Source organism: Prosopis cineraria, unplaced genomic scaffold, assembly GCF_029017545.1.
Source record: "Prosopis cineraria cultivar Desert tree isolate PC_DT_omini unplaced genomic scaffold, ASM2901754v1 PC3, whole genome shotgun sequence".
NCBI lineage: Eukaryota > Viridiplantae > Streptophyta > Magnoliopsida > Fabales > Fabaceae > Prosopis > Prosopis cineraria.
Genome location: NW_026555334.1, coordinates 11,152,592 through 11,174,919, shown reverse-complemented (window position 1 = coordinate 11,174,919; position 22,328 = coordinate 11,152,592). Strand labels below are relative to the sequence as shown.

The 22,328-nt window shown below is 30.0% G+C and overlaps 3 protein-coding genes across 3 annotated transcripts; all 3 read left to right on the top strand.

The window, feature by feature from the left end:
- Window positions 1-4,773: 4,773 nt before the first annotated feature.
- On the top strand, window positions 4,774-5,361 carry LOC129305393 (E3 ubiquitin ligase BIG BROTHER-related-like). Its single transcript, XM_054945429.1, has one exon. The coding sequence runs from the start codon at window positions 4,774-4,776 to the stop codon at window positions 5,359-5,361; it is 588 nt and encodes a 195-aa protein (XP_054801404.1).
- Window positions 5,362-11,636: 6,275 nt separating this feature from the next.
- LOC129305392 (uncharacterized) lies at window positions 11,637-12,341 on the top strand. Its single transcript, XM_054945428.1, has one exon. It carries the CDS (start codon window positions 11,637-11,639, stop codon window positions 12,339-12,341), a length of 705 nt encoding a protein of 234 aa, XP_054801403.1.
- Window positions 12,342-18,880: 6,539 nt separating this feature from the next.
- Window positions 18,881-19,570, top strand: LOC129305391 (uncharacterized). The gene has a single exon (XM_054945426.1). It carries the CDS (start codon window positions 18,881-18,883, stop codon window positions 19,568-19,570), a length of 690 nt encoding a protein of 229 aa, XP_054801401.1.
- The last annotated feature ends 2,758 nt before the right edge of the window (window positions 19,571-22,328 follow it).

The window sequence follows — 22,328 nt, the reverse complement described above, 5'->3', positions numbered from 1 at the left end:
CATGCTCTGCCTCTCCCTTGGATAAAATGCAAGACTAGTTGGAAAAGAAGAGAGAAGAAAAATATCTGATGGTTAAGTAGAGGGCACTTCTGTAATTTCATATAAGTTAAGACAAAAATAAAAGCCAACTCTTTCTCCAGGATTCAAACCCAAAACTAAAGAGGTAGCCACCAAGCAAGTTTCCACTAAGCTAGCACCACCTTCCTTATCATGTTTGCTACAAGATTAATAAAAATACATTTGAATTACCTTAAACTTTAATATCAATTAAATTCTGGGTCACTACAGGTTAACTACAATTTTGAGTATTTTTCCCTTATTTAGCGTTTCAATGATTGGTCCAATTGGTCCAATTGTAGGTAGTTTGTATTTTCTTAATTTCTTTAAGAGTAACAGATGTGGGCTTTGGTCATGTAAATTTTTTTTTTCCAAAAACAAGAAATAAAAGAAAGGAATGGAAAAATAATAATTTAGTTTTTGTAGTTTTTAAGATTAAATTATAATCAACTCAAAACTATAAAGGCACTAAATGGTTAATTTGCACACTAAATAAGGTTTTTGTTATGTCAATGGGGAGTCTAGATAAAAAAGGAATGGAAATATCTTACAGCCCACTAAAATTTCTTTCTATTTTTCTTGATATGACTATGGATGAGTATTATAAAGCTCCATTGGAAGAGGCTCTTCCAAAAGTCTTCTCCCCATTGATAGAGAATCAAATTCTATATATGGTATTTTATCAATCATAACCTTTTTTTTTTTGTTGCTTAATGTATCCACCGCTGGTAGAAGTGACTAATCCCTTCACTGTGAGGTTTTTTACAAAGAGGTAAATGGTTGATCATAGAATGCTTTTCATTCATATGAGTGAGTAATCGAACCCACAAGCATAACCCTTTTGATACCCATTAATTCTCTCAACTTGGTTTATGAATTTATGATACATTAGTGGAAATCCAATACATTTGGTTTCTTTAACAATGAGAGCAAGTGCATCCCCAGGGCCCAGGGAAGAATATGTGGACCCGCTCAAATGAGATATGGGTGGGGGCCCATTCTGGGAGGTTTCACTGTTTTTCCCCTTCAGTTTCATTTGAGATGTCTTTCTTATCAAGGGATTCATGTGTGTCATGTCTCCGAAGACAAAGAGACCAAGCTCAAGTTCAACGCTCAATTGACTCAATCCACCACCTTCAAACTCATCTTCTTTTTTCCCATCTAAAAATTGAGTCCATGGTTCACCCGTTAAAAAAGCAAATAAATGTCTTTTTCAACTTGTCATTTTAAGCCATAGAAGTTTATAATATATGTAATTTAAAGCTTCATGAATCATTATATGCATGTATCCTTCATTGAGTCCATCATTCATAAAGGAAAAAAAAATAATAAAGTAAATGTCATTTTCAAGGAGTCATTTTAACCCAACAACTCCGTAATTTGGAATTAACGTTCTAACCCCATTCCTTGGGATGCCGCCTTTGTTTGCGCTCACCACACCACACTAATAAGAAGAAACAAAATAATAAAATGACAAAACGAGTGATTTAATATTTGATTTTTGAAATAATATTAAAGAAAAAATATAATAAAAATGATACTACTAAAAAAATATTATTAATAAAAATTTTATTAAAGTGACTTATATTTTAAAACATTAAATTTTTAAAAAATGTTTTATAAATTGGGTGGAGGTAATATTTTTTCCTTTTCAATGAGCTGTTTATAGATCTAAGCACTTGAATTCAAAACCAAAATTTACGCAAAAAGATCAAATCTTTTATATACATTATGAAGATGATTGGACCCCTTGATGAATACTTATATGAAACAAAATGTTACATGGTTGGAAAGTTTAATTTTAGTTATAAATCAAAGAAGTTGCATGTTCCTTACTTTTACATATGCATTTTTTTTTTTATCAAACTCGCATTTCAAATAGTAGAATTTTTACGGTTTTAGAATTTCAAGTGGCAATTTTAGTTAAAATGCTTGCAAACTTGAAGTCTCAGTAACATAATGAAACTTGGCTAAAATCATCTTTTGAATTAAGATATGATCTCATTCTCTGTTTGTCATTCATATGTTATCTCTTTCGTTTTTGAGTAATCAGTTATCATAGTAGTAGTAAGAACTTGTGTATACTCAATGTTTGAGTCCAAAGGAGATTGGCCCTAATTAATTGTGAAAGTAGGGACTTTAGTGCCCAAATACGCGAAACAAATAATCTTGGAGACCTTGAAGATGACCTCCATGTCTAATAAATCACAAATCCTGAATAAAATTATATGACCAAACTAATCATCGCACGTATATGTGGATCGTGATAAGGTATTGGGTAAAAAATGGTACGGTGTAATGCTGTCTGATAAATCTTGATAGGGATAATATTGTTTGAATAATATCGATAACACTAAATAAAATATAAAACAACACTTATATATTTTTGGCAAACATCACTTATGAAAAATTTAAATTCGAAGGGAAGGTTGTCATTAATTAATTTTCAAGAATATAAGTCAATCCACAGCATGTGAATATTAATAACGAGCATGAAAATATGATTAACATTTATGATGATAATAACAAGCATGCATTTTTATCATCAATTTCAAGTATAATTTTAAGCGTTGTTTTTGATAGAGAGATGCATAAAGTTTGTGATTGTATTAGAAATTTGATTGTACATTATAGATTGAATCATTAATCATATAACTATTTAATATTAATGAATGTTAAACTATTTATTACATAATTTTTTCCAATATTATAATATATATATATATATATATATTATTCTTATTATTTAACATCTTACATTTTATGTTATTTTAATTTTTTTCACATTTTTTAAAAATTTTTTAATATATTATATTTGTATAACAAAAATTACCAATTATCATAAATTAATATTCTTTTTTATCATTGCATATTCAAAAGTATATTTTAAAAGCACAAGTTATCATTAATCTAAATAACTTTCAGTTTACTAAACTGAATTTTAAAAAAAATATATTTAAATATAAATTTTATTATAACAATCTACTTTTACTAAATTAATTTTTGTCAAATAAACTTTTAACAAATAAACTTTTATTAAATACAAATTGATGTCATTACACACACTAAGAAAGAGCAGCGGTAGAGACATTGGCAATTACATAAACATTGATGTCATGTCTTGAATTAAAAGTCCAAAAACAATCAAGGTGAGTTTAAAATAGATGGTATTAAATTTTCTTAAATGTTTTAATAATAAAAATGAAATACTCCAATCTTTTTTATAAGTCATTTAATGGGAATCAAGAAAACCCTAATTAAATTTGTCTAAAAATTGAATATGTTATCAATTTTATCTTTATTAAGTATATATACTTTAAAATAAAATACCCCATCATTTAATAACGTCTTTAGCCCTATAAATAAGATAAGTAGAGTAAATTAAAAGAATATTAAACATAGAGTTAAAAGAAGACATGAATGCTTTAACTCCTTTTTTCCAGATAAAATAAATTTATTAAGATAACCTTTATAGTTCTTTAACAACATGGGGTCATAGGACTAGAGCCGAAAAAACAGGTTGAACCCGCAGGCTAGCTCGTTTAACTTGCAAAATTTGACGGGTTGGGTTGAATAAATACCTAACTCGCAAAACTAGCAGGTTAAAACAGGCTAGCCTCTGGCTAAACGAATTGGCCCACAGACTAACATATTTTTTTAAAATATTTTTATTTTTAATCACATTATATCTTTTTATAAATCTATAATAATGATAATATTTCTCAAATATATAATTTATGACTCTCAAATATATTCTTTACATTTAAAATATAGTGTAAATTTTTTTTACAATTTGCAAATAAAATTTTTATTATAGTTTGTAAATTAATAATTTATTAGTTTTTATAGAAATATTTTAAATATATATTATTTATTAATCTTATAAGATCTATTAATTGAAATCATAAATATAAATTCATTAAAAAATAATATAGATTTATATTTAATTTTTTTTATTGAGAAAGATAACACATCTAAACGAGAAGATGATTGATAGTAAAAAATCTAGCAAAATAATTTTTTTTTGAATTTTATGTTTATTTTATTTATGTACAAGTTCTTTAATTGCTAATTTACTTTAAAATGTAAAATATATATATATATATATATATATTATATAAATTTTAAATTGTTAAAAAAAATTTGATAAATTTTTGCAGGCCAACCTGCGGGTTGGCTAACCATCTAGAAAATAAGTTGGGTTAGATTTTTTAATTTATTTTATCTGACGAGTTGGCCCAACCCAACTCACAAAAATGCCAACCAGCATGAGCTAACTTGTAATCCGTTTACCTAGTGCTATGTAGGACACAAAGTTTGATGAATGAACTATATTATTGATATCATTAATATTATAACTAGCTATAAATTTTTAATTTTCTGGTAAAAATAAAATTGTTTACGTTTTATTTTCATGCTTTCTCCTTTGTATCTCTTATTTCGTTGACTTTTCATTTATTAATTTTCATAAATATTTTGGCCAAATACATACAGAATCGTGAGATTCATATGCGTCTTACTGTTTTTGTGGGACCCACATAATACAGAAATGATACTTCCACATCCTTTTTCATTATAATAACATACATTATTCAATGCATGTATGCCAACTCATTTATCGCTGGAAGGCTCCTTTAATGCTGATAGATCTATATATATGTATAACTCTGTATTGTCATTGGTGTTCCAAATCTCTCCTTCTTGCTCCATATTGCCATGGATAATCCTGCTGGTGACTCCAATGAAGGTAATTCAACAAACAACAATAACACTGCTAATAATTTCACCTCAGAGCCATCTTTAGGTAACGACTTGGAAAGCCTTGTGGATATGTTTGCTTCGTTATCAAACACCATCACTCAGCATGATGATCGCCCTGATGGACATGTTAATCGCGCTCTTGATGGGTTAATAGAGGAACTGATGATCATAGGCGGCCATGATCGTGAAGATCTTGTGATTGAAGATGAGGAAGATGTTAGTGTGTTTGCGGACGAGATGATGAGGAACGAGCATGACGAAATGATGAGGAACATCATCGGAAATAGTGAAGCTGTCAGACTGGTTCCAGCAACTGAAGAATCCATTGAGGGATTGGAGAAGGTGACTGTTGAACAAAATGAAGCTGAAGGAAGCACAGAGGGAAATAAGTATGACTGTTCTATTTGTTTTGAAGATTTTTTGAACGACCCAGAAGCTGCTCGTATGCCTTGCTCTCATTTGTTTCACAAAAAATGCATCACTGATTGGCTGCGTACTCGCAATGCTTGTCCTCTCTGTCGCTTTCAAATGCCTACAGATTAATTAAAAAATGAAAAATGAAAATGAATCTATTGTCAGAATTGTAAGATTTTCTTAATGCAAATTTCAGGTTTAAGAGTTCTAGGTTCTAAATGTTGTGTCTTGTTACTGCATTATTAATAAGACATCTCAGTTAGTTGAAAATCTTGGCTTGAGTAGGAAACATGGTCAATATCACTGTGCTAATAACTATATATATGATGAAGATGGGGCTGGCCATGAACAAATTATTAAACTAACACGAATGTTATGAACTGGTTCTTGCAAATAAATCATCAATCAATAAATTGGAGAGGTTAAACATATATATATATATATATGTTGAACGAAATAAAAGAAGGGCATATGACAGAAGTACAACCACGCCATTTGTTCTGCCTACAATTCTTTCATAAAACTTGTATTACTAATAGGTTGCAGAATCACAACACTTGTTCTTTGTTCTCATTTTCGATACCTGCTGGTGATGAAGAAGAAGGGCCATGTTATGCTCCTCATATTCTAATTTTTTCCCTATTAAATCATAATCATATAATACTGCATTAAACAGGAACGGGCATAAAAGAATACAAAAGAATGTTAAAAGAGAGGCAGAAATGGAATGATCTATATATGGCATTTACAAAGTTCAAATTTAAAAGGAAAGTTGTCCCTTAATTTTTAAGAATTCAATACGTTGTATATATACATGAAAAGTAGCTGCAGCTAATGCACCATATTGTAAGAAAGGTAGAGGGTGAGTGAATACCTCCTCTCTCTTTGTAAGATGGTAAATTCATGAAAAACAGAGGGCGGGATGGACCCACAACGCACATTTTATGCACTCCTATGCCAAGAATAACAAATACAGAGAACAGTGGGATTCATATGAATCTTAGTATCTCTATGGGACCCATGTACACAGAAATGGCACTCATACCTATCTTCGTTACTTTCTATAAGTTTAGAGCAATATAGGTTCATTTTGTGCGTGTACACCAACTCATTTTCTTTAGGAAGATTCCTTTGCCAAGATCTCTCTTTGTAAATTCTAAATTTCTCATCCTATTTCATATTGAAAAGCAGTTACAAAAAATGCATTATTTTGTAAAAAAAGAAATAGAGGGTGGCTAGACAGCTCCTCTCTCTTGTAGGATGGTGCATCAATGAAGAATAAAGGGTGTGAAGAGCCCACAACACACGTTTTATACACTGTTATGCCCAGAATGCCAAATATATAGAACAGTGTGATTTATACACATCTCGATGCTTGTGTGGGGCCCACATGAACAAAAATAGCACTTGTACCTATCTTCGTTGTTTTCTTCAAGTTTATATATAGCAACATATATATGTTAATTTTGTGCATGTACACCAACTCATTTTCTTCTGGAGGACTGCTTTACCATGACCCACTCTTTTTAAGTTCCAAATCTCTCCCTCTTATCTTAAAAAGTAGTCACAACAAATGGAACATTGTGTTAAAAAGATATCATAGAGGGTGGCTAGACACCTCCTCTGTCTCATGGGATGGTGCATCCAAGAAAAATAATGGGCAGGAGGCGCCATTATATCAGTGCCTCTATATGTCTGGAACACATGTATAGAAATGACACTAATGCCTATCTTCGTTACTTTTTATAAGTTGATAGCAATGTAAACTTACTTTGTGCATGTACACTAAAACAGTTTTCCTTTGGAGGCCTAGACTCCTTTGCCAAGAACACTCTTTGTAAGCTGTCTTTTCTTAAGTGTTCCAAATCTCCTCCTGTTCCATATTGCTAGGGATCCTGAATTCTACAACGAAGCTTATTCAAACAACACATGCTGTTGTTTAATTTCTGCTGATCATTTCATCTCATCATCGTCAAGTGACCAATACTTCAGAATTGAGGTTGAATGCAAAATCCTTTGTGCTTCAAATGGTGTCAGTTTAAATGCTCTTACAGGCACCATTGAGTGTGGTGTCTCAATTGCTCAAAGGAGGATATATATATATTTATAGAGAGAGAGAACGATTTATATATACATATATATATACACATGTTTTTTTTTTTAATGTTTCTGAGAATGGTCAAGCTCGCTTGCATGGCGGCAAATAATCTTGAAATATGCAGAAAACATCGTGGATGACACCTAAGAACCACAAGATTCTGGATATGTATGTTATTTTGGCGCCAACTAGCTAGTCAACTTCATCACTAGCTATATATGATGACCATGCTATTGATGATGAACGACAATAATGAAGATTTTTTGTTTCTGCAACTGTGTCATCCATGCATTGAGGGATTGGAGAAGATGAAATGGTACATGTTGCAGGAAAGGGAAGTAAGATATGGGAAAGTTAATTTATAATTGAAATTACCCCAACTTCAATTATTTAGAGTTTAGAATGTACCTTTTAAAAATTTAGAATTTAAATTGCCTCTAGACCTATAATTAACTGGCCTTATATTTTTTTATAATATGTATCATTTTATTGGAAGCAATTATGTTCGAAACACAGTCAAGCATTAAATTTAGGCACCTCTCCTAACATGAATTCATAAGTCTTACCTTTAATTTATATACTCTCTCCATTGTATCTCCTCGTTTTTACTTGTTTTTTTAATTATTTTTGTCGAAATAAATATCATATGTTTGTTGCCCAATACCTTTTGACTTTTTGCAAGACGACTTTCATTTCACTATCAATGGCTATTTGTTAATTGTTGAATCCAAAACAAAATAATGTTGCCCCATTAACTATTTGAATTATCTTGGTGACACGAACAGTCCTTGTACTCTCTTCAACAAATGCATTGTTTGTTGTGTTGGCGATAGACAGGAGAGCAGAAGCTGCTTGAGTCGTGCCAAAAGATATTGTTTTCAAGAATTATTCCGACAGACCACGATAAACTAGCAGTTCTCCAGGATTAAACAAGTACATCCTGCACAAGTAAGGCAACAGAACAGCAGTACTAATAGGAAGAAACTTAGATAGACAAACACAGCACAATCAAGTCAGAGGAGGAAAGAAGTGACTTGAAAACTCAAGAGCCAGGCACTTTGTTCTGTTCGTGTGTCGCACCCATATTGTGATCTTCCAAGAAAATAAAATCAATAAATATAGGAGTTGCCACCAGAATTTTAATAGAATAATTTTGGAAATCTTTCAAAAAATGGTCTATAATAACTATAATAGGGCTTGGGAGTCAATTGTGCGTGGAGAAAATGTTAGACACCTCATATCACTCATCCGTGAGAACAATTACCCTAAATTGACTAAACAAAATTAATATGGCCTTAAATGAAATTTAATTACCCTTAATTAATAAAATAAAAAAGGAAATAAGAAGAAATTAATATTAAATCAAGAGAAATATTATTTATTTACACGTTAGACTTGACTTAGGATAAAACCTTAAGACATACGTATCCTTTAGAGGGATCAAAGCCCATGTAATTTCGAGGGTAACAATGCTTGTCGGTTTGTTAGTATTTTTTAGAAAAAAAATTTTCATTTAAAAAAATAGTTTGAATTGGATTGGTCTCTTTTAATTAAAAAAAAGGACTTATTTTCTTATTTGATAAAGGATTTGTTTTTTTTTAAATTAGATTGAAATTCCTGTGGAGATTCACAAGATCTCACACGGTAATTAATTTATTTTATGCTTGTGGAGATTCTAAAATTTCACATTGAATAAAAATTAGTTCCCAACCTATTTATATTTATAGAAAAAAAGGCTCTCTTTTTTTTTGAAAAAAAGGATAAAACAAATTAATTAAACATCATGATTGGTGTGCTTGCAGAGGCCCATTGCCACACACAGCATATCAATTGACTAGTTTCTTGTAAAGACTCTAAAAATCTCACACGGTATGGCTAAAAAAATGAGAAAAAGTACACAAACAAAAGTCTCAAATTATATGGTGTAGTATGCTAGAAAAGAGTTTAATAATATAAGAAAAAAAAAATCAAACCTTTAAAGCTTTATCACTTGTTACAACTTGGATGATTATTCCAATCATCTCCATCTCATAAGCAAAAGAAATAACCAATCAACATATGTGCTTGAGTGTATATGTTCGTATATGCTCATTAGAACAAAATCACACACACATATTTTCTCTTACCTACACGAGTGAAAAGCCATACTTGGGATGGAAAAAGAAGATAAAAAAAAACTGATATTGTGGTTAAAGTGATTGAGAGGCAAAAGAAGAAAGAAAACAAAGAAAAGGAAACAAGAGGGGAAATAAATAAATAAATAAAGAAAATAAAATTTAAGAACGTAATATTGAATTAAAATCAAAAAGAGAGAGGAATGGAAAGCACCCACAAATATGTACATATGGAAAGGGAGGCATGCACGTCCAGGACCCACAGAATGAAAGGAAAAAATATATATTTTATGAAATCAAATTCAAAATGAGGTGGGGAAGGAAAGAAAAAGAAAATAAAAAAAATTGAATAAGAGGAGAAATGAAATCTGACCCAAGACACCCAAGGAATGTATATCAACACACACGCACACGGGAACTTTTGAAGGGGACAAAATGAAAATTAAAAGGATCATCTAAATCATTATTCATCCTATACCCTTTAGTCTTCAAATTTTTAAAGATGATACATGTAATCCCAAAATGAGAGGGTTGGCTTTTCTTAGAATATTATAGAATAATGAGCAATTAATATTATCCTATCCAAGGCACATCTACCCCGTTCCTAACCCCATATTATGATAAGTGAAAATGATGTAATAGAACAAATGATCATTCTCTACCTTTTTGATAAACTCTCTTAAGCTCCTTTATTTGTTGCCTCTTCCTTTTGCCCCCTCCCCTTCTTCACCTTGATCTCCACCCTTTTATAGATGAGAATTAGGACTTCCATTTTTAATGGTTAAATCCCATTAAATTACAATTTGTGATTAATTTTATTTGACTTTTACTATTTTAAATTAAGGCACATTTTTGGAGATTGGATCTTTATTTCATTTCCCTAATTGAAGACTCATATTAAGGCACAAATTTTGAGTTTTTTTCATTTGATTTTTTATTTATTAATTCATTTTTTATTATTTTATTTAAAAAATGGCTTTCCAATTTTTTATTAATTCATTTATTTTTTTGTGGGGGCCCAGGAAAAATGGAGTATTCACAACATGCATTCCTATATATATGTCGAAATCCTAAACATGAACATTGGACTCATACATTGGATTAAGCACTATTAAACCTCAATTACAAGCATTTTATTTCCATTAAGCATTAAGCCGTTGGGGGGACAATATAGTGATGAAGCTTAATTAAAAAATCTGTTTAAAAATTTGCTTAAAGGCTAAAAATGATTGAGGTTCAAATTTAAATTTGAATCAGTCCAAAAACAAGGTTTTTTTTGGTAAGCTCATTTAATTAATTAATTATTTTTTTTGCAAAAATAATTTGGTAAAAAGAACCAATACCTATTTAACTCACGCACAGGGAGGCAAATGGGTTGTTTACAATTGTGATTGCCCTGTTTTATGCATGCTAGCTTACCTCTCATCCAAATTTATTTTACTAACTCATTTCACACCTTAATATTTATACATTAAGAACTCTCTTCAATTAGGCAATATGTGAATTCTTCTTTTGACACTCACACAATTACTGCAACATGTTCTGTAAGAAAGAGATAGAGGGTGGGTGGTGACACTCCTCTCTCTTACTTGCTCTGAATTAAAATATAGAGTACATATTAGTAATTAATTCATGATTTATGAAAAATATTAGTTGAAATCTTAATTTCTTAAAAATATCACATCTTTCTATTTTACCCTTATTAAGTTCACTATATAAGTGAAATAGAGTACTTAATGATAATAATAATTAAAATTTTAATATATTATTTTTTAAAAAGAATGAAAAATGAAATAGGGATATAATTAACAAAATAATTCTAAAAGTTACCCACACTCATATTTTGAGCCAAACAAAGTTTTCAGAAGACGTTTCATATTTGTGGTTTGGAAGGAGTAAAATATAGACAGCAGGAGGGGCCTACAACACATGTTTTATACGGCCATGTCAAGTAAGACGAATACCTCAAACGGTGGGATTTATGAACATCCCAGTGTCTCGGTGGGACCCATGTATAAAGAAATAACACTAATGCCTATCTTTATTACTTTCTATTAGTTTATAACATACATTGATTTGTGAATGTATGCCGACTCATTTTCTTGAAGGACTACTCCTCTACCGATCTCTCGTTATAACTCTCTTTTTCTCTCGATTAAGTGTTCAAACCTCTCCTCCCGTTCCATATTGCCATGGATCCTGTAGACCCCAATGAAGCTTATTCAACAAACACCAATGCCGCTGTTTCTACCGATGATTTGAACTCATCACCTTCAAGTGATCATCAATTCTTTAGCATTGATGTTGAATGCAAAATCTTTTCTGCTTTGAATGGTGTCCTTGTAGATGGTCTCACCGATACCATTCAGTGTGGTATCACTATTGTCCCAAAAGAGGATATAGAACGATTTATATACATGCTTTTTTCTTATTTTGATGTTCCAGAGAATGCTCAACCTCGCATGGCTGCAAAAATCTTGGCATGTACAGAAGAAATTGTGAATGAGTCGCCAAAGAATAAGAAGATTCTGGATTTGTATATTGTTCTAGCTCATATTAGCCAAATTCAAAACTATAATGATATTGGGCTTGTGGATGAATCCATAACTGATAGTGAAGATATGAGACTTGTACCCGCAAGCAAGTCATCCATCGAGGGATTGGAGAAGGTGAATGTGGATGAGCAGAAAGAAGGAAGTGCAAAAGGAAGGTGTGATTGTGCAATTTGTTTTGAAGATTTTTCAATTGATTCTGAAGCTGTTCGTATGCCTTGCTTTCATTTATTTCACAGAACATGCATCACTAGACGGCTGCATCATCGCAATACTTGTCCTCTCTGTCGATTTCAAATGCCTACAGAAAATGATGATGATCATGATGGTGATGATGATGAATGAATGAAGACAAAGCTGGCTGTTGTGAACTCTGAGAGGTGGTAAGCTGGGTTAATGAATCCTTTGTCTTTATTTTTAAGATTTTCTTAATAATCCAAATTCTATATATGTTTAGAGTTCTAGATTCTAAAATATTTTGTTACTTCTTTTTTGAGGATATCATTTGAAGATAATTGAATTTGATCTTTTCAATTACCATATTTTATCTCTTTTTATCAGTTTCCTTTCTTAATTTTGTCACCATTTATATATTATTAGAGAATTCATTTTCGTTATGAAATCATTGTGCTAAGTACAAGAATAATAATAAGAGCAAGATAAGCATATTTACGTGGAAAAGAAAACGGAGCAGAATTAATTAAAGCAATGAAGACTGACATTTTACAATGACAAATGTAGTTGGTATATCTTAAGCAGAACAAATTAACCTCGGTAAGTAAGGAATTACTTCGGTACACATCGATTAGATCAAATAGCCATAGCCAAATTGTATTGGACAGATATTATGCGCAGTGCTATGCAATGGTTAGAATAGAGAGAGAGAGAGATAAAACTTCAAACGTTTGGAACACACTTTGTGACTAGCGCGTGCTTTTAAATTTAAAGATCTTTTGCAACTAGCTTGAATGTTGTGCGGAGGGACGAAATCAACCGATAAAGTTGACTAAGAGCAAAGAAAATTTCTTAGACTGATAATAGAAATTGAAGGCAATTAAGATATATTGATTAATACTGTGGTCGAGAATTAATGGATGTATCACATTGGGCTGATGCGAATGAGACATTGGGATTAAACTCTAATACAAACTTAATCACATCTTATATCAATTGTGTGAGCTGGGTTTAGAGAAACATATGAATTGCTAAAATGAATTGGTAAAAATTTAATTTGTAAAAATGAAGTTCTTTCGTATACTAGCCTTGGAGAGTGCAATATGAGTGTTTAGTTCCATGTTAGGAGTTATCAATAAAAACAAAACTAATTAAAATTGGTGCCAATAGTAGGAACTCTTGTCAGTTATCACTTAATCATGTGATTGAGAATTTAAATCTTAATCCTTATATCACCACAATCATGGTTGGTTATATTTATAGTTTAGTCTTCAATGTAATACTAACGGATAAACAAACATACATACATACAATAAACATGGTAGTACATCATTGTAGCAATGACATTTTATTTTCGTAAAAATATTTGTTAAAAAATTGAAAGAAATAAGTATATAAACGATTAAATAAACAGTCATATTAATAAATAAAAAATAACCATAAAGTAAAAGTACTTATACTTTTATATAAATCACCCCATCTCATAAATTTTTATTTTAAATTAGAAGGCATTAGCCTTTCTTATCAATTCTTTAAAAATTCATTCGCTATTCATGTAATCATTGTGATACAATTGGTTTGCCAGTATTTTAGTTAAATTTTTTATATACATTATATGATGTAATTTTAAATTATGATTAAATTAGATTTTGAATTTTTCTATGAGAAAATTACTAATTCTATAAAAACTTAATCATAATGCTACAATTACTGCAAACAAGGTCAAGCATAAAAGAATACAATAGAAAAGGAATAAGAGACAGAAATAGAATAATATATATAACATTAAATAGAAAATAAAAATAGCTCTTATGATATTTAAATTCAAAAGGAAAGTTATCATTAATTTTCAATAATTTAATACGCTGCATGAAACTATTGAAAAGGAGTTCGGGAAGATACATTGGCAATTGCATAAGAATCGATATCATGATCTGAATTAAAATCCCCAAAAATAAACAAAAAGTTAAAAATAGATGGAATTAAAGTATCTTAAATATTTTAATTCTATAAAAATTATATACAATGAAGAAAATATGAAATAGAAAGTAAAAGAATACATCAGATAAAATATATCTATTAATGCATTGTTCAAATTAGATACAATAAAAAAAATGAGCCACAGTATTCGTACCTAATAAGAATTATACATACAAGTCCCATATAAAAATTAATTACTTGTAGATCCCAATCACTTATAAATACTGTAATTTGACATGTAAATAAGCTAAAAAAATAGTTCTTTTTTATTTAGAACCTCATTGTAGGTAGTTTTTCCTAATAAATTAGTGTGGCTTACTATAAATTTTAAAATTTTTGTCATACTCTCCCACTACTTTTTTACTTGTTTCATTTTAAAATTTTCATATATAGATATTTTTCCAAACTAAGTATAAATTATGCAAAAGATCCACATCTCAATTCCAATTGCTATTTGTTAACAATTTGATACAAAATATTTAATCTTACCCCTACTACGGATGTGGGGTGGATGGGGGCAAGCACCCTTGCCTGCCCTCATAATATGTTGCAAACTTTTTGATGATTTTTTTCGTTTCACTTGAAACAAATGAACCCCCAACACCCCCCCCTCCACAAAAGAAAAAAAGAATTTTTTCAGATTTGGCCTCCTATGAGTTAAGTTCTGTATCTACCGTCACGGCTAACCCCACCAATTATTTGAGTTATATTGGTGACACAAATAGATAAATTATTGTGCAAAGAAAAAGATAGATTAGGTGAAAAATGGACAATCTCTTTATTTCTCGTGAAAAAAATTTATCACTTAACATTGTATACTTTGAATAAACTCTGTGAATAGTAGAAGTTTTTCAATTTCACGCTAAAAGGAAATTCAAAGCTCAGCACGTTACAACAAAAAAATACTTTTGATAGAGACTTTAAGCGATGATAAAAATAGTCACCACTAAAAGCCTACTTTTGGCAGTGACCGTTGGCGACGATATTGTGTATGCATGGTGTCTACTTTGTCTGCTGAGCTCCATTTTTCACTGCCACAGAATTATTTAAATAAGATGCTCCATATTTGATGATTATTTAAAATAAGAAACAAATAAAATAGGTGAAGAATACTTGATAGTTTTTAATCGTCAAGTAAAGTTGGTTATAATAGACATCACATTGTTATTTGATCGTTAAAAACCGTCAAGTATTAACAAAAATAAGCATCAAGTATGGGGGTATTCTGTGGTAGTGTTTCCTCATTTGGTTCTTGTTCTTCAAATTACTCAAATTGTTTAATTTGTTAATGTTAAATTTGTTGGGATTATTATTAGATGAGAATTGTAAACTTCATTGTTTAATTTATGTTAATATTTGAATTATGGATGAAATTATGTATAAATTTATTAGAGTTTATTTATTTTAAATTGTAAATTTATTAGAAAGTATATTCTATTATCTTAAGATTGACTTTGTTAAAGAGACTTTAATGAAAGTTCAAACTAATCTAGTTTAAGTCAAGACAAGATTCTTTCTATTTTGATTATAAAATATCCACTTAGATTTTTAATTTAGATTTTTTATTTAGCATTTACTTTTAATTTATCACATATTCACTCACTTTCTATCTCAAAGATAATAAAGAATATTTGTTCAAAGTGACTATTAACAAAATTTATATGATTAAAATAATTTTTTATTCAAATATTTTTTAAGATAATTGAAAAATTAAAGATAAAATTTATTTTTAATAAAAGAAGGAGAAGCATTTAACTTGGGAAAGATAAAATTTTAATCATTTATTTATTAATTTTTGAGAAATATATGAAAAAAAGTAAAAGATATATATTTAACGTAAACTAATATAATACATAGTTATAAATAAATTATATACTTAATTATTTTCCTTTAAAAATAAAAAAAAATTTAAAAATTGATTAAAATGTTTATAAGAAAATTATTTAATATTTAAAAATTATTTTATTTAAGTTCATTTTTCTAACAAAAATAATATTTTATTAAAAATATAATACACAACTCATATAAATTATTTTATCACATTAATAAATGAAAATAAAATATAATATTTATGTATATATTTTTAATAATATATTAATTGATATATGTGTATATAGTTAAATAATATATATCTACATGACACAAGTTGTTAGATGATGTGGCATGATGTAGCGCACACATTGCTAGGTCACTTGGCACATGTTGTGGCATGAGGAGGTGCACATGTGGTGAGTGATGTGGTATGAGGAAGTATTGACGTGACATGAGATGTCTTGTTTATTTACTTTTTTTTATTAAAAAAATAACTTTTGATGATGACAAAAGTCATTGCTAAAATTTTTTAATAGTGACTTTTCATCGTCAAAGAGTCATCACCAAAAGTTTAGTTACTAATGATTTTTGACAGTGATAAATATAGTCGCTACTAAAAGTACACATTTAGTGGTGACAATTGTCTTATCATCATCAAAGGTAAACTTTTAGAGGTGAAATACTATTGGCGACAATAATTGTCACTACTAAAGATATACTTTTGACGGTGATTATGTTCGTTGTCACCAAGAATCATTAACAACGAGACTTTTGGTGTAACTTTTTGACAGTGAAAAATCACCGTTAAAAATCTTTAGTGGCGACTTTTTATTTTCATTGAAAAATGTTTTTTTTGGTAGTCGTAGGATCAAGGATGGTACATGGATCCACGAAGAACATAGGGTAGTTGGGGCCCACAATAGATGTTATATGTGACTACGTGAAGAAATACAAATACATTACATTAAACGGTGGAATTCATATACATTTGTGCTCCTTAATTTGTTTAACCCATGAATGTGATTCATGTGAATATATATCTTCATTACTTTCTATAAGTTCACAACAACATACATTCTATGCATGTGTACACGACAACTCATTTTTGTCTGGAAGATTCCTCTCCTTCAAGATCTTTCCTTGTAGCTTTGTCTTTTAATTTCTTTAGTATTACGTTTGACATCTCTAGCTCCTCTTGTTTCATGTGATCAATTACCATGGATCCTGAAGACTCTAATGGGCTTTTCAACAAACACCAACACCATTGTTTTCAGTTTGAATGGTGCGCTTTCGATGCTTTTACGACTACGATGAGCATGTTTTCTCAAATAGAAAAACGTGTGTGTGGTGATCTTGTATTGCTAGTTTGTTAATTACTCACAACAAGCACAAGATTCTACTTGTGCGCGCCCTCGGGGGTTGGTTTGTCATTATGTCAATTTATCACTCAAGCGCACATTTAGAATGATGATTGATCATATACTTAATTAGGGGTTGAGTCAGGATTTAGTAATAAGAGGGAGTGGATTAAAATATATATATATATATATATAATGCAAATTTTTTATAATTTTTTTTTACAAAAACTCATTTTTTTCCTTAAAGAAATTAAGGGGAGGGGGAGATCATGGTATCATGTACTGAATAGGAAGAGTGATTATCAGAATGGGCCATAATATAAAGAAACAAAAGTAAAAAATGGATTACATTAAGTTATCTTAAAGGTTTTAATGAATAAAAATAAAATTAATTGTAAGAAATATAAAAATGAAGTAAAAAGAAAATTCACACTAATGCTTTGCCTTTTTTATAAAATACATTTATTTGGATATTTAACCTCTATATTATTATATGGCATGACTATATACATAGGCTTGTATAATTAATGTACACAAATTGATGAACGAGTTGCATTATTTAAAATTATAGATTTTAATTTTATTATAAATTTTATATTTTATTCTCATATTCACCTTTGCATCTCTTATTTTTTACTTGTTTCATTTTTTTTAAAAAAATAATATCAACTATTTTTCCAAATTAAATCACATTATGCAAAAAGTCTCAAAAATAGTATCATTAAATGGAAAAAATTATTATATATTTACCTTTATCTATTTAAAGTGCTTATTTTAATTAAATTAAAAGACATGTCGATCTTTTATATATTATTTATTCTATATCAAATTCTTATCATTAATACATTAAAATTCACTTGTTTTTATTTAACTACATGAAAATACATTAAATATGTAAGACTAAATATTTAAGACTTGCACATTATTAGAATTAAACAACTTTATGAAACTAGTTAAAATTTGCTTATATTTAAAAAATAAAGAAAGTGTCTGACTTATATTGAGGGACAAAAATTTAATTCACTCATGGAGAATAACAAATAGGTTCTAAGGGATTAATTAATTTAAAGTAAGTCTCAAAAGATTAAATTTTAAGAATTTATAAATTTAACTCTTAATTTTATAATTTTATTGTGATGAAATTACAATTTATTTTTTAAATTTTAACATAGTTAAAGCATGAACAAATTTATTTTTTCTTTTAAAATTTAAAAAATAAGTTATATTATGATAAAATTAAAAGTTAAATTTATAATTTTTTTAAATTTAATATTTGAAAATTTATTTTAAATTAATTAATATTCTTAAGACTTGTATAATTCTCTTCATTACCTAATGATGTCTTGCATGATGTTGGGGCTCACAACATGCATTCTGTGCATATGCACCGCCATGTGGGGCCCATATATATACAGAAATTAGACTCATGCCTTTCTTTCATACTTTTATAATTTTATATCAACACACAACTAAGCCAACCCATTTTCTTTTAAATTGTTCTTTCACTGAGATCTCTCCTTTGCTTTACTGCTCCAAATCTCTCGCTCGCTCCATAATTCCATGGATTCTGAACATTTGTGTGATGTATTCCCAGCAGACACCAACACCCCTATTTCTGCCGATCATTTCATCTCATCTTCTTCAAGCGAACAGTACTTCAAGATCGAGGTCGAATCCAAAAGCTACTATCTCATGGACGGCGTCGTTTTAGACCATTTTACTACTACGAATGAGTGTGGCTTCTCTAATATCCCAAAGCAAGACATAGAACTGTTCATCCATACGATGTTGCCTCATTTTAATGTTCCTGGGAATGCTCAACCTCTCATGGCAGCAAAAATCTTGGCCTGCGCAGAACACATGGCGAATGTGACGCACAAGAACCACAAGATTCTGGGTATGCGTGTTGCTATATCGAATACCACTCAGCTTTATCATTATGAATATCTTCTTCGTAGGGCTGTGAATGAAGTGAATGAACATGAAGATCATCTGAGATCGATGCCGGCAAGCAAGTCAGCCGTTGAGGGATTGGTAGGGCTGAAAGTTGAACAAAAGGAAGAGAGTACTGTGGTGGGAAGAAAACTTTGTAACTGCGCAATTTGCTTTGAAGATTTTTCAATTGATTCAGAAGCTCTTCGCATGCCATGCTTACACTTGTTTCACAAAATCTGCATCATTAATTGGTTAAAGAATCGCAACACTTGCCCTCTCTGTCGTTTTCAAATGCCTGCAGGTGATCATCAATGAGGCCCGAGCTGCATAACAGAGTAGGGTGTAAGTATTTTGGCTCGCAGTGATCTATTATTGCCAAATTTTTAGTTTTTCCCCTAACCCAAATTATTTTATCAGTGTTCCAGGTTTTTATGGTTGTTTTATTCCTGAATTATTAGTAAGATATTTTATGTAGTAATGGTAGAAGGGATAGAGAAATTATAAAGAGAAAGAGATCAGATATCTGGAAACTATAGACATCAAGGGGAAGAGTAAGATATAGAGTTGACTCGTGTGCTATTGAAAGTTCTTTATAGATAAGTTACAGCATTGTAACTATATATATATATATTATCTTGAAACTTATATGCCAACTACATCTATTAAAGATGCTAATATGATAGTTTATAATATGAAGTAGTACATGAGGAAGAGGAAATTAATTAACAACACGAAGAATTTATCATGATTTGATGTGTTCTACATGCATTTTTCTCACTTTGCTAACAAAAAAATTTATGTCGAACCATTGTTGAATTGAACATGTACAAGAAAGAAGCATGGCTTTTCCATGCTCACCACCATCTTAGGTTTTCACTAGTCTTCATGTTCAATGATGATTACAATTCATCTAGCTCACTTCCAGCTAGCTCTCTGTAGAGTACTTTTACCCTCCAAGCAAGAATTACAAAGTGTGAGAATTAAAATTGGAATTTTGGGAATCTCAACAATAAGAAAATACACAATTGCATTATTTGCTCTTACAAACAGATAACACTGACTCTTCCTTTTCTATGTACTGCATAACTCGTCTGCTATTCTCTGCTGCACAAATTGTTTTGCTGCTTATAGAAATTAAGGAAAGGAAGTATTTGAAGTTTAGAAACTTTGGGAGAGAGGGAGAGAGAAACCCCCTATATATACATATATATCACTCCTGATCATCACCAAGAAGCCAAATCCAGTAAAACTCGCTAATTAAGTAACAACCTTCTCCCCCCCCCCCCCAAAAAAAAATACTATGTATGTTGGTTATGAAATTTTCACACATAGTCTCTTCTCCTTGTTGTGTGTTGAAGTTTCTCTCATTTTATATAATTGCAGGAGCTAGATAGCAAGCCAGTGTAAAAATGATGGGGGCAATCAAATAAACTTGGCTTGGTCCTGAGGATTGAGACTCATTATGGTTCTTTTCTGATAAAAAGTACATTCTTTGCTTTCTATTGGAGTTCTTGCAGACTGAAACTTGTATTGCAGACATGTATATTTTTTCTGTTTGTTCGCAATTTTCTGTACTAGATCTTTTATTTTGTTGCATAATTCGACTTGTTTTTTAAATTCGGTTGCCAATTCTTTAGTTTCAATCGTTTCTTTATTTATATGTGGTTTTGAAAATCGAAATAGTGCGCTGAAGCTAAATTCTCCCTTTATTTATTTCCTTTCATGCTGGCGAAGCCCATCATATATTCACTTTTTTTTTTTTTGATAATGCTAGCTTGAATCATGGTAGCACATTCTAAGTAGGAAATGTATATCTACAACTTTTCGAGGAAGTGTAAAATTCATGTTCTACAATCGGTCTCTTTTTGTTGATGAAAACCGACATATTTGAGTTGCCCAAATTTTATTTTAATATTTTAATAAACAAAACTCTTTTAGAAATAAACGTTTGGGAAAATGACATTGCAATTGATATTCCACCTTTTAACATTTAATGAAAAACTGGAACAAAAAAACTTTAACTAACAAATATATGTGTCGGAAATTTTCACAAAGTTTTGAAAATTTGGCATTGATATATGAAATATTTGCAATTATTATTGAAGTTTCAATTTTTAACATGGAAGTGTTGAAAAGATTTGTAAAGATTTGACATTTATCTTTAACAATTTACTACTAAATGTGTGTGTGTGTGTGTGTGTGAATTTTAAACTGATTTTTAAAAATTTATGTTAGATTTTAGAAGAAAAGGTAATTATGTAATTTTGTTTGATAATTAAGGATCAAAGGTTCTCTTTTGAAATTTTGAAATATTTTCGTCTCAAACTAAAATTAAATAAAAATATTGGTCCCAAAGTGTCATTCCTACTAAACTTTAAAAAACAATCTTAAAATTAAAATAAAATCTAAACGATCATTTAATTTGTTGTTTATGGCTTCAGGAACATTTCCCATTCGAGCCAAAGCTGAGGGAAATGGTCTACCACCATTTCTTAAAAGAATAGGTAATAATTAATTTATTAAAAAATAGTGTTGTTGTATAATAACTACCGTATATATCTATGAATGTTCATGACTTCCCCGATTAAAAAACAGTGATTATAACTCTTATGAATCATCTATATATCTTAAGCTCCTATGCATGCATGATTCCAAGTTATTAAGTATGGAAACATTCATATGTATCAAATACATTCATGATTCTTTGTTTTGAAAAATGTACATCATAAATGTTACTGCAGGTACAATGTACTTAATTCATGTATTCATGCATTAATATTCAATAATTGTAAGGCTATAAATAGAAGCCCATGTCTCAAAGCCTTAAACACATAGATGAATTAAAGTAAATAAAAGCTCATCTTTACTAGAGGTCTTGAGTTCGAGTCTTGGAAATGTATTAGTGTTAATGGCCAGGAGCACTCACCCTTATGGTGCTTTTCATACCTCAATTCTAATTATTCTGAGTATCGTTAAGTCCTTACAGCTTAAGTGGGGTAGGCCCAAAATACCAGGTGCTCATGCCAAAAAATAAAATCTCTCCCATTGTTTAAGAAATAATAATGCTTGGCTA

Coding starts and splice junctions, on each gene's coding strand:
- LOC129305393 (XM_054945429.1), top strand. CDS start 4,774: ATGGATAATCCTGCTGGTGACTCCAATGAAGGTAATTCAACAAACAAC.
- LOC129305392 (XM_054945428.1), top strand. CDS start 11,637: ATGGATCCTGTAGACCCCAATGAAGCTTATTCAACAAACACCAATGCC.
- LOC129305391 (XM_054945426.1), top strand. CDS start 18,881: ATGGATTCTGAACATTTGTGTGATGTATTCCCAGCAGACACCAACACC.